The sequence below is a fragment of the Galleria mellonella genome, unplaced genomic scaffold (assembly GCF_026898425.1).
Source record: "Galleria mellonella isolate WM207_F2 unplaced genomic scaffold, CSIRO_AGI_GalMel_v1 utg55, whole genome shotgun sequence".
Lineage (NCBI taxonomy): Eukaryota > Metazoa > Arthropoda > Insecta > Lepidoptera > Pyralidae > Galleria > Galleria mellonella.
In genome coordinates, this window is record NW_026442115.1 from 5,041,219 (window position 1) to 5,057,974 (window position 16,756).

Sequence of the window (16,756 nt, forward strand, 5' to 3'; positions counted from 1 at the left end):
CATGCTGAACCGGTTTTAGAATCTAACCATTACAAAACTGCTGGAAAATCCCTATACTAGATAGTGAATAGCTAGTTTTATATTTATGGTAGGATATAAACTGTACAATAAATACCTAGTACGTAATTACTTGATTAAACTCATTGATATGTTCGTGGAAATACAAACCGGCATTAATTTCGTATCAAAACAAGAGCGCTATCCGTAAGTCGTTAGGTAGAGCTACGTAATAGATTAACATATTGAATTTTTTGAACTGATTGAGTTCCAAGAAGACAGACCAATTGCATCATGAGCTTACGTGGCGATGCGATAGATCTGAAGCCGATGGCGACTGCCACACGCAGGCAAGATTCGGTGGCAACGTTCACGCAGGAATTCATTTCGTCTCGAGAAGTGTCCGGTTTCAGTCTGGCACGACGAGCGCTCATATTGCATTTAGTATTTATTTATGTATCGGTCGGGCGCAGGTTCTATCGGAGTCGGCGGCGCCGCGGGCGGAGCACGGCCCAGGGGGGCATACTTACTACGTGATTAATCCTCGTCCCCCCGCCCTCACACTCTGGTCCGTGGCCGGGCGCTCCGTACTCGCGCCGGGTTTCCTCGTCCCCGCTCCTCACGGCCACTCACTACGCACGGGGCTCCGCGTAGTGCCGCCGTCAGTCGCGCTGCGACCTGCGCCATTGTCGCACTACGTTTGTGTCTGCCTTTTCGCGATAACCGTGATATCATTCATGTTAATCTCCGGCCGTTGATTTTCCTGCCGAGTGACCGCAGTGGAACCAGCGCGCTGTATCGCGAGTGCCGAATGTTCGTGGACGTCACGCCCGTGTACTTTTCCATCGGATCCCGAGTTCACGAAACCAGTTCGGTGAGGCGGACGTCGCCTTTCCTCGGATGAGATCTTCGAGTGGCGAGCGTTGCTGTGATCTACGGCCTGCGATGCTGCGCCCGTGACCGTCTTGCGACAGTGCCACGAAAAGTAAGGATCAGTCCAACTGTCCGTTCATTCGGGTGGCTCGCGTGTTCGGGCTGCCTTCCTATTTGCATGGCGCATACGAGTGGATTTTATTTTTGTCTGGCGGCAGATGTGTGTGTAGAGCGAGTGTGTGTGAGCCTTGGTTAGTGTGCGCGATGGGTGTGTGTGCGCGTCGCGTTCCGCGTTCACCGAGACGGCTACTCCCTGCTGGCCTGCTTTATTTAGGTTGTTTCTGAGCATACTGGCAACGCTAGGCCTGGCGCCCGCCGCCGCCACCGTCACCACCTCCTGCTGCCGTCACTGGAGGCCTGCTGTTACCTGTGCCATTTTAAAACTATAATCATTATCTTCGTGTTGACAGATGTAGTACTAAACAAATAGTTGTTCTTGTTGTGTTTTGAATTTGTTTTTTCCTAGAGTTACTATATTTTATCTACTTCTTACCTAACTATTGCGGGAGTAAAGGAAATTATATGCAGATTCCAATTAAATGAATAAATTCGTGCAACATAAACGGAACAAAACATGTTTACCGGAGCTAAAGGTAGGTACTGAAGCTTTAGATAAATTGAGTTAGATAATATACTGATAGTAGTAATAGAATCGAAGTGCATATATACACACAACATACATACTACAAATGTTATAGTTTCTTACCAACTACTATTTTACTTAATAACTAAGTTATGTAACTACTTACTATGTAAATACTCGTCGAGTACATTCTCAGTAGCAATAGTTTCTATATCATCACTGTACCTAGACAATTTTTTTTAAATAGTTTAAAATTCTATTACATTTACCAATATTTATAAATAAATATAGCAAATTCTTCAAGCATACCATTGTAGAAGGTAGAAATTATTAGGAAATCTGTAGTAAAACCTACACGTTGAAATTTCTCAAAATGTAGAGTCTCCGTTAAGAGCGTTCATCCGGATCGAAATATAGTTGCTTAGGTTTGCATTATTTGTCAATTTTCTGTAAATAATAATTTTTGATATTTCTAATTTATCAAAAAGTATCAATTAATAAACGACATTGTAATACTCTAACCCCTTATTCGTTAAAACTGAAACCATATTTATTATAACTAAAGCATTATTTTGTCCTTTTTTTTTCCAAACTGGAAATTTAGCTCAAAAGGAAAAAAGATAAAATAGTTCAATAGCTTTATGAGAGGTTTGACATTTTTATGAATAATGTAATTTCATTAATACAGATTGTCTTTAAGTGTTAAAATGAGATGAAGTTCTGAAAGATCAAAATGGAATGGTAATACTTCTTGCACTGTTGAAGTGTAGTACGAGTATACTAGCAGGACACCGGTGAAGGATGATAAGTCAAAATGACGGATGACGGAAGGATTAACGAGAAATCATGACGGTTTCAAAAGGAAACTGCGTGGAGGTATATAAATTATTAGAAATGTATCCGATAAGTTATATTTCTAACATTGCAACTATTAGATACTATTATTGATATTTTTTCTATGTGCGCAAATGAAAATCCGTTCACGAAGAATCTACTAAACATTTGTCCATATAAATAGAACACTTAAAATTACATTGCACAACACACACACAAGAGACTAAAAGTACTGTTCTCGGAATTTTCTCTTTGTAGGTGTTTATTGTAATAAAGTTGACTCTAAAAGTTACCTAAGTCAATATGTATAGAGTATTTGTCGAAAAAAGGAAACTATTACATCCGGATTCATACACACATGCGAAAAGAGGGTTTTCTAAAATAAATCGTGAGTTCGACTTTACAGGACTGGTTGCGAATGTGACTTGCAAGTGCAAGCGTTACAGATAGTTATGCAAATCAACACACAAGTTGTTGTCGGTAGATCCGTACGTGAAACAGGTTTTTTACAAATCGCTTTTGGCATAATCTGTCTATTATCGTTCACACTATTTATCTACTTATAAAAATAAATTATATCTATTGATAGTGTTTTAAGCGTAAATGCCTATTCTACTTATTTTGGATAAGTCAGTAATTTCAATTACAATTTATAAATGATAAGAACTAATTTATGATCTATATTTATGACGACTGTGTTGTATTATAATTTTTTAGTTTGATAAATTTTATTATGACACATCTCAGAATTCGCATTTTAGTTTTTCGTGCTCCCAATATTTTTATTTTTAAGAAGCTTTTGTATCAAATTTGTATGTATTTATATCAAATTTCCTTCCTTTATTATATAGATATATTTTCTATTATATATAATATGACCCGCTTCTTAGTCATTGTTTAATCTCTCTCATTCCTCCATTTATTTTTAAGACCAATATCCTTCACTGTCTATTTACTATACTTTCTTTAAAGTTTTGTAACATCTTTTTTAACTAAAAAAAACTCATCCATAATGTGTATGTACCAAGATACCTCATTCTACATTTCTCGTGATTACGTCTCCCTTTCAGAACAATACAATCTTGTAAGTACCTTCGTTCTGGCATCATTATATTATAATTTTTGAATACCACCTTGGTACACTCGTACGTCTATGACAAAATTTAACCTCTAAATTACCTTTAAGCCTTAAATCTTGATTATCTTAAAGCTTCTTGTGGTATAAATATGGTCTGGATTTCTTAAAGTCGATATTTTTATTTAGATATTTATGGGCATGTCTGTTAATCAACTGACAATTGCAATGCACATAATAGCATCTACCAATTTTAGGTATATATATTATACGGTCATGTCCTTTATGTCTGTCTATGTATTTTATGATTTATTTGCTTTTCATTTATTTCACTTACTATTTCAACATTAACATTCACATGTACTAAATATTGTCTGTCCATACATTCAACTCAAGAGCTTCATAATTTTTTTTTTATATTACAGTCCCTTAACTCCACACTTTTTTATTCTTATTTTTATGTATCATTCTATGTAAAATAAACATATCTAATAATTGCTTATTATGCCAAAGTGTTTGAACTGATTATGTATGTATATGTGGATTGATAATCTTTTAGAATCGTTATTTTCAGTAAATACCTACCTACTTTGTTATTATTGAATGATAAAATAGTAATGTTAATTACTTGTTTACGTAGTTGTAAATTACAATCAAACAGATAATCGAGTTATTAAAATATTTTAATAGATAAAAATACTATTAATTAAACTTGTAATAGTTATAAAGGTTAGAAACAATTTAGACCAAAAAAGATATTCAAAGGTGTATGAACTTTTATAGCATTGGCTGAGAGGGCTACTACATTAGGATCCCAGTTAATTAATACATCTCTAATAGTGATCATACAATTAACACATATCTGTAGCTGATAAGTATAAAATTAGGAAATTAGTAATTTCTTATATAACGTAAGTGATTACTGATTAAGATGGGACTGAATTCAAAGCAACTGTTGGACATATAAATAAGACACGAGCGTTTTACAAATATACTTAATAAATATGTATATTACCGAAATAACTTAATTATGAAGACACAAAAGATAATGTTAATACTGTTGCAGACATTTTACTACAATACTATATTAATTGTATTGTAATTAATCATTTAAAATTAGAACAAATAGGAAAAGTACGCGGCGCGGTCGGTAATAAAGTAGTCCTGATAAACTTCGACCCCCGAGTACGTTGCTACAAATAATTACAGCAATTACTTCTTATCGTATTTGCCATAAGATTCAAAGTTAAACAAAAAGCTCAATTGGTTGAAGTGTGTGACATGACAATATTCCGTAAACAATAATGTTACAAAACTAAGCAAAGAATATACCCTATACACTGTCTAAGCTACTTACCTAATAAAATTGATAATTTAATTATGTTGCGTTGAAGTTGTGAGTCATGTAATAGTTCATCTTTATTGTACGTGTTTTTTATATTAAATATCTCAAATCTACCAATAAAATATTTATCTATTTTATAATAACTTGCAACATAATATTACTGTATCATCCAAGGTACAACGCTACAGTCCTGTTCTCTACAGTCCTCAGAACCATTTGTTTAAAGATTAAACCTTAGATCGATATATTTTTATACCTATCCGGTTTCCTGCTTCTTCCATTTTGATATCATTATTATTCCTCTTAGTGATATGGTAATGGGAGAACTATAAATCAGGTGCATTGTTAACGTATTCATTCGTTAGTAACTATAGGAGAGCGTGGCTAGTAGGAAATGGTGACGCAGGTGTTATTCAGTTCTTGGAAAAAATTGTGATACGATGATATCTATCTGAGTAAGAATAAATTCCTCTTTGAATTAAATAAATATTATAAGGTAATACAAAATTATTTTGAGCACATTATTCTGTATAATAATACGATATTATACCGTTTCAGTCATTATTTTGATTAAATTCATATTTTTATCTATTATATTGTAAGAATGTAGGAAATTGGGCGAGTTTTTGATACTTCAGGATCCATATTGCGAAAGAGGCCCTTATTATGAATTATTTGCATTTAAGAAGCCCTCTTCAGTATCTACAGACATCTCATTTAATGGGACTATGGAATAGATAAGTTTGTTATATCATAATTATCATATCATTGAAGTATTGCGTCAAAATAACGCTAAACTTGTTTGTCTATATTTCTTTTGTTTTCTGGAGTTATCAATTGAAGTATATTTTCGTGTAAATGAAACTCGTTAAGATATAAAAGTCTTATATTAGGTACTTGCATTACCAGAGACATTACTTGCGTTTAAAAATCTGTGTGACTTAGTATATTTGATAATATTTTAAATAGTATACATATTAATATACATTTTAATAGTATATAAAACGTAACCCTGTTCGCATTCGGGAATCATAAATTTTCGCCATCGTAATTAGTTGTCGGAAGGTAATTTTTTCAACTTATTAAAAATAACAAATTAAATAATAATATTTCATACGTATATACATATCTGTCATGCCTGTCAAATACAAAAGAATAAATAATTCAGTAACCACTAATTTCGCGGTCGGATTACTGTGTGCGAAACCATTTTATGAAGAAATAAAAGAAAGACTGTTAAAAGTGACGACACTCCTGACTGTCTTCAGGCTCTTGCCTGCGAGTGTGGTTTAACTGTAACACAACCTCGATTTTTACAGTGGCAATCTCGAAAAATAAATTCTCCTAGTAATGAATCTTCAATAGTAGTGAATCTTAGAACATCAAACTAGAATGCAAAGGAGGTGTAAGTGTTAGGTGCAAGGTCAGACAAAAATTTTAATATAATAATTCTAATTATTCCTGTTTTGCTATTTGTCTCCAAATACCTGCACATAGTCGGTATCTGAGAAATATATAGCCATGTCCGTAGCGTGAAGCGTCCGATAGAGGGCTCACGGCGATACGGATACATAGTCGTTATCAGCTGGTTTGCTGTGCTACTTTACGTTCTTAATATACTATTCACTGTACCGCCGGCGATAACTCGAATCCAAACATTTACTTTTTACATTCATTTTACATATATATAATACATACATATCTTTCGTTGAAAGTATTCAATGAATTTACTCAAATACAAGTTCTGAATGGACTATACAAGTAAAATATTCGTTTTGACTGTTGAAATTGAATAGGTAAAGAAAATCTGTATATTCCTTTTGTATCGACTATAGACTAGGAAAATTCCACGCATGGCAGAGCACTGAAATTAGTTACAATATTATTCATATATTACACGCTAATTAAGCGTAAATATGAGTAAAACGAAAATGAATCTCCATTCTACTATCATTGTTTATTATAAACACCATGCATTGTTTGTTACGAACTTTATAATGTACACTATATTTTGCCCTGCGGTTTTCCTTCTGGAAGGAGATAAATAATATATAATTATTCAATATTATTTATAGGATTAAATTAGGTATATTAATACTTCGTTTACATTCCATTATTTCTGTGCTGTGTCCGGAAAATTGTTTTATGTTTCATGGAAGTTGGAATTGTGTTTTTTTGAAGGTCATTAGAGTGAGTTACAGTAACTTATATTTATGTGGAATACAAGCATGACCATAAGAGAACATTTTGTCAATGTCAATGTAAAAAAAATATTTTGCCTAATTATGAGAGTTCTGCAGGTTAAAAAAAAATAACATTTTAAAGTAAATATGGCGATCATAAAAAGTTTAAATCTACTTTTATGTCTGGCTTTTATTAATTTTGACAGGTCCATTAGTTTGGATAATTTTATTACATGTATGTAACACACTGTTTATTTTGAATGTTGAATGAACTCAAACACTTTGTACTTTATATGTTTGAATGGATGTTATTGCAGTGTACACAATAATAATAAGGGAATAGTGCTTATAAACACATCTCTTCTGTTTGTTTATGCAGAGGTTTGTTTGTTTGTTTATAACAATTAATCTGGAACTGACGTTTTAGTATTTAAGATAATTTATTCATACCTATATGGATTTTCAAAAAATATCCTATACATAGATACGGTCTCGTTTATTTTAAATTCTATAACCTAAAATATTTTAGTTTGATTATTTTTCTTTACTATAGTTTGTCATAGGAAATTAACTCGAATTATTTAATCTAAAATATATCATCAAGGTCGTATAAATACTTATTTAAATAGGTATACATGTATAGACTTATAAATGTTTTCAGTAAGTATTATATTAAAGAGAAAACAAACATGTTCTATAAATACGCATCTTAAATAACTTTTAGTTTAAAATAAGATCATTGTTATGTCGCCATATATTTTGTTGGTTGTATTACAATGTTGCATACAATAGCAAGTTTTAAAATTAAGACAACATCTAAGAAAGCTTTTAAAATATAATGTGTATATAATTACAATAATTATCGTAATTATTTTTATTAGCGGTATAAAATCAATAGATATGATATATTTTTATGACACTCGCTCGCTCGCAAACGGTGAAGCTGCTAAAAAGGGAGTTTGTAATGATGGTCTACTTAAGCCACTTGTGTTTCTGCCGCCATGCAATTATGCTTTCATGGCTCCATTTAAGTTTAGTGAAATTTTAAGGAATAACAACACTTGAGTTTTAGTCCTTAGAAAGGTCACTGTACAGTAATGTCCTTTACGTATACACATATCTATCCATATGTCATCAAAGTAGGTATAATTTAAAATAGATCAGTGGATAAATTCGTAAAATGAATAAAATATAGAACTCGAACCTTTATTATGTAACCTTATTTGTATTTTTATGAAATTGGTCTCTATACATACATACATATCTGTCACGCCTGTCTCCCATAAGGGTAGGCAGAAACAATGGAACGTCAAATGCTTCGATTTAATATAATAGGGAATATTTTGTTTTACAATCACATAGGTATGTGGTACCTACATATAGTATGATGTGCATATATTGACGTTTTATCAAATAGAGATAGTGTGTAATATACTCCAATAATGTAAATTACTTTATAAATAACTTTATAATTGCATTTTATCACTTTAATATATTATATAGGTAGATTAGCTGCCTACGTAATGTAGCTATAGTTTTTTCATCATTTTCTTGAACGACATAATAATGTCGTATCAGTTCGGAAATACTGCTGCTGGAAGTTGATTCCATAGAGTGGTTGTGCGTGGACAGAATTACAATATTGTTTCATCGTGATCACTCGGTTATTATTTTTTTTATTTCGCCACTGCTGAACATAGGGCTCTCTTATAACTGAAACTCTGGAATGTATAGTTCGAAACAAAATTGAAATAAATATTGATAGGTAATTAGAGTTGTTGTCATTTAATTTCTATTAGCTATTTAGTACCAGAATCCTAAATACAAAATTTTAAATAATCGAACAAGGATACTCTTTAAAGGATTTATTATGTAAACTGTTAAGCCTTTTTTTGCCAATAAAGGGGACCGATTCTTAGAAATTCTTATTTATCCGTTGTCTCTTGTATACACTCAGGACTAATCTCTTTATAATACATATTAGTATAATATAGTTTGAGGTTCCGTGCCGAAAAAGGATTTCCTTTTTACGGTTTTGTAGCCTGTCTAATCGTCATTTCGTTAAAGCCTTTTTTTCATGAACGATTAAAGCCCAAGTTGGAATAAATTTAAAGTATTTTAAACTTACACTTACTGTACTATGAAATTTAAGATTTTAACTTAAGCAATAAAATATTATGACCCTTTAACACTTACTCCGAAAGAGTAACAAAACCATTAAAAAATATACTAGACAACGTTCTTGCACAAACAATACAGTTATTTCTACAGTAGCTTTGCATTTGCTAATGAATGCCTTTGTAATTTTTCATGATAAATCAATGTATGATTAGTTTTTAGTAGTGAGTGGGATTAAGTAACTCGTATTCACGTGCGTTGCGGTCTTAATCAATGGGCCTGTAGTTGCGCCGGCGCCGCCGACGGTTACGTCACTGCTTTCGCGGCCACACCGTATAGTAAGATGTTGCGAAACACAACACTTATGCAAGAATAATGCGATACTAAAATATGCCAAATGAATGTTGCATACATATGATGTTAATGTGATGTTGCATCGTTGATAGATTGCATACTTTTTTGGCAGACAAATAAATAGGTCATGAGTTCACGACATGACCGCACCGCTCTCTCGCATTTAGCGAGAGTACGGTGTAGTGTAATGTAATGTATATATGTATCTATATGACTAATCATTGAAGATTTTGTTCTACAAAAGAAACATACTTCAACCTTTACAAAATTAGTAAGAGCCCACACTAAATGTTGTCGACTCTAATAGAATAAATACAATTGGCTGGGGGGAAAGGGATTGTCAGCAATGGAGTTCGACATTGTTAGCAATATGCCCTATCAGGTCGACCTCCGCGTGGTTCCCCCTGGAAACCATCGTGAACAATTCTTATTGCATTCGTCACGATGGGCTAACTTACCAGCTTCATCTTCATCTATCATCCCTCACTGGTGGCCCGCCGGTGTATACCAATAGCGCGGGTGGGGTTACCATTCCATTATCACCCATTAAAAAAAAATACAATTGGCTCATAATTGGCAGAGAAATAACTAGCACATAAAAATTAAATATCGTTGGATTTAGAACTAGCATTTTTAATCGTTTAATAAGACAAGCATAAGAAAGTTAGCCTGTTAGAATCAGCATTAAATACATTGATTTTATACAATTTCTAATCTTAACTCGGTAAACACGGGTCGGAAACAGCGGTCTACTAATATTTATTGACGAAAACCAAAACAATTTACGATGTTTAAGGAAGGTAATTAAGTGCTTCCGTTTATACTGTTTCTTCCTTTAGAAAATATAAGATTACCTTATGAATGCAGTGTAAATGAAGTTCACTGATCCCCTTTCAAACAATGTTATCTATTTATGACTGTTATTGTAAGCAGATAATAGATATGACTGGAGGGAGCGGTGAGTTGCTTAAAAAAAAAAAGATTGCATCCATTTCAATGAGAAATACGCTGCAAATATGTACAGTGTGTTTTAGTAAAATTAGGGAAATTATTTAAGAAAATATTTTGCTAATTTATTTCATATTCAACTGGAATATCAGAATTAGAATATTTCTTTATGAATAGGTAACTAAGATGATGTTCAAATTGTCTTATTATAATTACAGAAGTACTCAGAGTTAGTTCTTTAAAACTAAAATTACTAACTAAATTTTTTAAATATTTTGTAGTTAAAGATAAAGAAATATCATTTGACTAGCTATTATATTAAAAAAAAAAGGAAATAGTACATAAATATTAGACACGCAGGTTTCAGCTTTGCCATGACTTTTTCTCCCCTACCGTAGTATCTACTTTCACATTGTATAATTATTACTGATAACCCTTTAATTACGTTCAAAGATAAATCCAGATATAATATGCTATAATCATTCCTTTATCTAACTTGACAAACAAAGAATTTTGACAAGTAAACCATTCATTGTTTTCAATTTTATTTCATTTGCGTAATCTATGCATATGATAAGATAGAAATGATGGTATATCATCCATGCTTTTGATAAGATACGATTCGTGCATACGATAAATCTACAATCCTTTGTGAAAGTGAGTTTATTTGTTTGTTTGTTACCTTTTGACGCGTTAACCTCTTAAGTATGAAATTTGATATACAGGCAGTATATGGGATGAAGAAGGATATAGACTTCTTTTAACCCCACTCAGAAAAATATAATCCCGTCACGCGGACTAAGTTACCGGAAAAAGTTAATAGATATATAAATGCAACGAGAACGCAATATATATGTATATTGGTAACTCCATGTAAAGCTGCCTAGATTTCTTTATTGCAGAATTGCATTTTAATACATCTGTTTTCAATGTATGTAATAAGTTATATGTGTTATGCAAGATGAATGAGTTACTTTATATGGTGTTACCACATTGCTGCTGTAACGAATTAAACTTCGACCTCAGGAAGGTGTTGCGCAAGGAAATAATTGATACGAAAGTGGTCAACAGTTAAAAAGAAAAGTAATGAGTTGATATTTAATAATAATTGAAATATAAATGGCCTTTATTTTAATGTACATTTTGTATTATGATAGTCGAGTTAGATATATATAGTTTATAGTATTGATTCAAAAACATTTTCGTAAAACATTGTCGTGTAGGTCCCGGTATAGAATAGGTCATTAGCAGCTTATGGTGGAGGGACAGGCAGCAGCGTCCCTCATTAAACATTACCGAAAGCCAAAGTGCGGTTGCTTGGTAACCTGATATAATTCTAATTTCAAAAATATTTCTTAAAAATATTTAATATAACACCAATTGAATATGAATTAGTTGTTACTTTAGTTTATGCCTATCTAAAATATGTCTTAGTCATTAAATATCTACTTTACGAAGCAGTAAAACAATATCACAATAATCTCCTATTTTATATGCAAGATATTTAGCAAATTCGGTCCGTTACAGAGTGGTGTGGTTAGGTGGCGCGGCCTTGCGGGCGTAGTGTGGCGCACGTGTATGGTGACGTCACCCGCGCACGCACCGTCGTTCAAGTTCAATGTTGACTATTAATTTTATCGTGCCTTTCCACCACCGACTAGCTGCCAGCATTACACTTATTCTGTCTTTTATATTTTGTTTTTCGAACACCAGTGACGTCGAGTTTTCGACATTCGTAATTTAGTCTTGCACTTCCGTAATTCACAAATTGAATATTTAATCTTATGAGGTAAGTTCTATTTTTTAAATTCGTAAATTAGATGAAACATTTTGTTCTTTAAATTTACAGTTTCTATTTCTTTGCCTGTCATTAATAAAGTAATCTGTAGTATCTTCTACACACGTAAAATATAAATCAATTGCCTTATCAACATAATAAGTATTAAAAAATTACAATATCAAGTAGTGTACTCTTAACTCGTGTACTATATTCAAATATGTTTTAGTAAATAAATGCAGCGAGAAGGGGATAGTATACATAAGTCTTTGGATAAAAAACTATAAATTGTTGCAATGATAACACCTTTTCATAGCTAGTATAAAATCACCGTTCGCTTCACATTTGCAGTATTTTACTTCGCCATTTACAGTTGATTCAAGTATACGAGTTTTGTTAGATTTAACATTAATTATTGTTATACATGTATTAATAAGTATAAACTTACTGTCATCGCGTAAATGCGTATGTAGCAGGATTATTAAATATATTATATATTTATTATTACATATTATTATACACCTTCATAGAAAAAAATACCCTAATTTCCCCAAGCCCATTTCACTTTTTTGCAAAAACTTCTACAAGAATTTAATTTCTCCAAAATTTCGCGAACAAATAAATGTTTACAAAACAGATGAAGGAAAAATATTCAAACTGGTATATAGGAATTCGTTGTTTAGTTATTTCAGTTTATCTAGTAGTCTCAAAGTATAGCTTGGCACCATCTTATTTAAGTATAACATATAATAAATGACAACAAGCAGTGTGATAAGCTAATTAAAAAAATGTGCTATGTAAAATTAGATACTTAGAATACAAAATAGCTTATGCAATCAGAAACTGTTTTTGTGTAACAGTCTAGAAATATAAATGACTTTATTCTGTATTTTTCACGACACTTTTTGTTTTACTTGTTCATGGTAAATTATAGCCTAGGAAGATTCGATTAGTAGTCCTTTTGCAAACCAATTAAGTTTGGCCTTATGCTGTGTGACCGTGTAAATGAGACGGTTTTTATTTCTAACATTTCCCTTTATATTTAGTGAGACTCACCCAAGTAATTAATGATTACCATTATAGTTATCTCTAGCTAACTTCTAACCCTGTTAGCAACTCTATAATATTGATTCTACCTGTTCGTTGCATTCGTTAAGTACTTATTAACACATTATTGCATGATATTTGATATGCGGATTTGATAATTGGACGTTTTTTAATACATTTTATGTTTGTGACTGTACCAGACTAATTAATGATACAGTAAAGATAACGATCTTCGATTTATTTAATACAGTTTCACAAGGTCGTGTTCGTTACATAGTATTAAAAACATTTTAATGTGACGTTTAATAAGTTTTTTAAAATTACATGGTAAATCTGCTTGAGCTATTGCTTTACCACTGAGGGACGATAGGTGAAGAAGTCGATACACTTGTCCATCGTGATGAATTGGAATGGAATTATTACTCAGATGAGATTTAATAGGATTATATGGAGCCTTACATAATTAAACTTCAATTTAAGTTGCTCAGGGTCAAGTTAAATGAGAAGTTTTTAATTCTCTCTATATATAGTGGGACTGCAGCCGATTAACTAACGTTTACATTGAAGACGGTGAATATATTCATTAGGGTTTCTAGTTTGCTTTTACCACTATTAACAACTTTGTAATATCGACTATAGGTACTTCTTATTGAATTGGTTCATTAACTAGTGATGGACATTTGTGACAAGTACATCTATTATCATAATATGATGTTATCAATACTCTACCTACTCGTTTATTGAATTTGTCATATATACAATTTTTGCATCACTTTTATCTATGTACTAGCATGATATGATAACGCCTATGTAGACACTTTTACATAGGTACTTACTACTTTCTGTCTTTGTTAATGAGTACTAAATATAGTACATTTTGGTATGTACTAAATTATTGAAACAATGTTACATTCACAAAATCAATTTAAGTACAGTAGCGAGTATTTAATAAAACTCATATTTTTTATTTTTCTAAACAGATTATGTATCGTGTATTTAGTAACATCTTGTTAGATTAGACAATAGTTTTGTCTGTAATAATTGAAAACTCAATAATTTACTAAAATACTGTACTTGGGTACAATGGGCATTGGAATTTTCTTTAGAGCTGTAATTAAGAAAACACGCGTGTGCGCCTTCCCCTTACCGTAGTCATTTCCTCGAAGAACGCGTGCGCAACTGTCAACACGTACGAACTGTGCGTGTGTGGTCACTTAGGCCATTGTGACGTCACGTGTCAAACCGCTCTCACTTCCAAATATTTATTATTTACGGATTCAATTGACACACAGAACAGTGTTGCTTTGTTTAGAATTATTTTAAAACGTATCTTAGGTATACAGTTTAATTTTTAATCATAATATAAACATTATTACATGATTCAAAGTTATCATATTTATTATTTATTTGGTTAGTTATACTATACCTAATTACTTATTACATAATTATTAGAGGATTTGTTATAACTAGGTTTGTATCCTACTGCTGGGTTAAGGAGTTATTAAATTGCTTTTAAAATAAAGTAATGATAAAGTAGTTTACAGTAGTACATCTTATATTCAATGCAATTTATTACAAGAGATTTATTTTTCTAGGTTACACAAGTTAATGTATTGTGAAGAACTGGTGTCTCAAGTAGGATAAACCTGTATTAATAACTGTATTATAAAAAGAATAATATATCCTACACATACTTATACATTATTTTAATAATATTCTCACAAAGTTACAATGTAAATAAATAAATATAATAATTTAGTTAGTTTTCCGTGTCATCGTACGTCAAACTTACTTTATAGTTTATTGATTTAGTTTATTACCTATTATATTTTATGGTAAATAGTAAAAATATTTGAAATTATTTGATGTAGATAAAAATGAGAAAGTAAATGTGTTATATTCCAGTATTATATTGATAAAAATCGATTATTAGAATAATTTATAATTATAAATCTAATTAATATAATTATTAATTAATTAGATTCAATTAAGAATAAATTTTTAATTCAAATCTATTGACAAAGTTTTTAGTGAATTAGTTTTATTATTATATCAAGATTATTTTTATATATTAATGAAATTGAGGTAAATAATCTCAAAAAATGCGTATTGGATATTTTTTTAAATACATTATTGTTTAAGATTATAATTTGTAATGTTTATCACTTTGGGAGATGATTTATGCGTATATCAAACTTATAGCATTGTTAAAATTAGCACGTTTGAGACAATATAATGTATCAAGTTATATCTTTATAAAGATTTAATTATAAATAAATATTCATTAAGTAAACACACTCAATCAAAGGTGATGAAATAAAAAGTGTTAAATGTGTCTTAGGATATAAAAACAACAATAAAAGCTGTTTTAAATATAAATGAAATTAAAAAAAAATAAACTACACATTATAAATGTTTCAAATTTACATTACATTAATAGTGGCATATTGATCTTTTAATTATATATGTATTATAAAATATTTTTTAAAAATTTAAAGCTTGTATAGGTTTTGATCGATTACACATATTTTCTTCTTAATGAGATGGAGCAACGACCTCTAAAGTACTTCGATTGCGAACATTACCTAAATATCTAGGCGATGTGTACGTGACAAATGTCATCAACGGCCACCGAGTTTATCAATAAAACATTTTAATTACATTAATATCTATAAAAACATTTTTTATTTTTAGAAAAATACAAAGAAACCGGATTGCACAGTGATATTTGATTATTTCTCATGTAAATTGTGTACTTGCTTACACTATACTTGCATAATAATATTTTAAATTGGTCCCCAAATATATGTATATATTTTATTAATTGTTATATCTCTTTTATTTGGCCTATTTTTTGCATATTGTGGAACACTAGGGTCAGACATACGATGCCACAGGTCAAATATTCATTTCGTGTCACTATAATACCTATTTAGTAACAGCAGCTGGGTGCTATCTCATCCACGAAACCTGATAACAATAATAAAAACACTAATAAAATTTAATCCATCAGCAGCTGTCATGTAATCCGGAAAATGCATTGAATTGATAATGAACTTAAATAATGATACTTTTTAATTAAAAACAATCTTGCCAATAAGTACAAGTGAAAATAAAATCTCTACAGATCTATAAACGATATTATTGTAGCCTTAAAAAATAGCATATTTATTTGTTAAATATGCTATTTTTTAATGAAAAGTGTAAAGACATACAAATGGCAAATTGTCATTGCTCGTATGAATTTTCCTGTAAAACAGTAGGTAGGTAAATAGGTAGGTTTTTAAAAATTATGAAATTATATTAAGTATATTCTAAACATTCAACGCATTAATTTAGATAATTTTATAATATGATATGATGATGATGACATACTCGTATAGTTCTAAATAACTTGCTATCATTTTTTTTCCATTTTCACACTGAATCCATTGTAAACATGCATGAAAACAAGTGATCTATTTAACGTACATTTACTTAAGTGGCAGCTGATAAGTTCGATAACACTGTTTGTTTTCATTATAAAGTCAAACTTCTCGGATAAGCGTTGTCAAAATAGCTT

General features: G+C 31.1%; 1 protein-coding gene across 1 annotated transcript in view; it reads left to right on the forward strand.

Annotated features, from left to right (window-relative positions):
- Positions 1 to 1,022: 1,022 nt before the first annotated feature.
- LOC113521522 (ataxin-1-like) overlaps positions 1,023 to 16,756 on the forward strand; it is a 45,182-nt gene continuing 29,448 nt past the window's right edge. Inside the window, exon 1 of the mRNA XM_026907067.3 lies at positions 1,023 to 1,523. Coding sequence (XP_026762868.2) covers positions 1,505 to 1,523 — 19 coding nt within the window. The 5' untranslated portion in view covers positions 1,023 to 1,504. The remainder of the gene's footprint in view (positions 1,524 to 16,756) is intronic.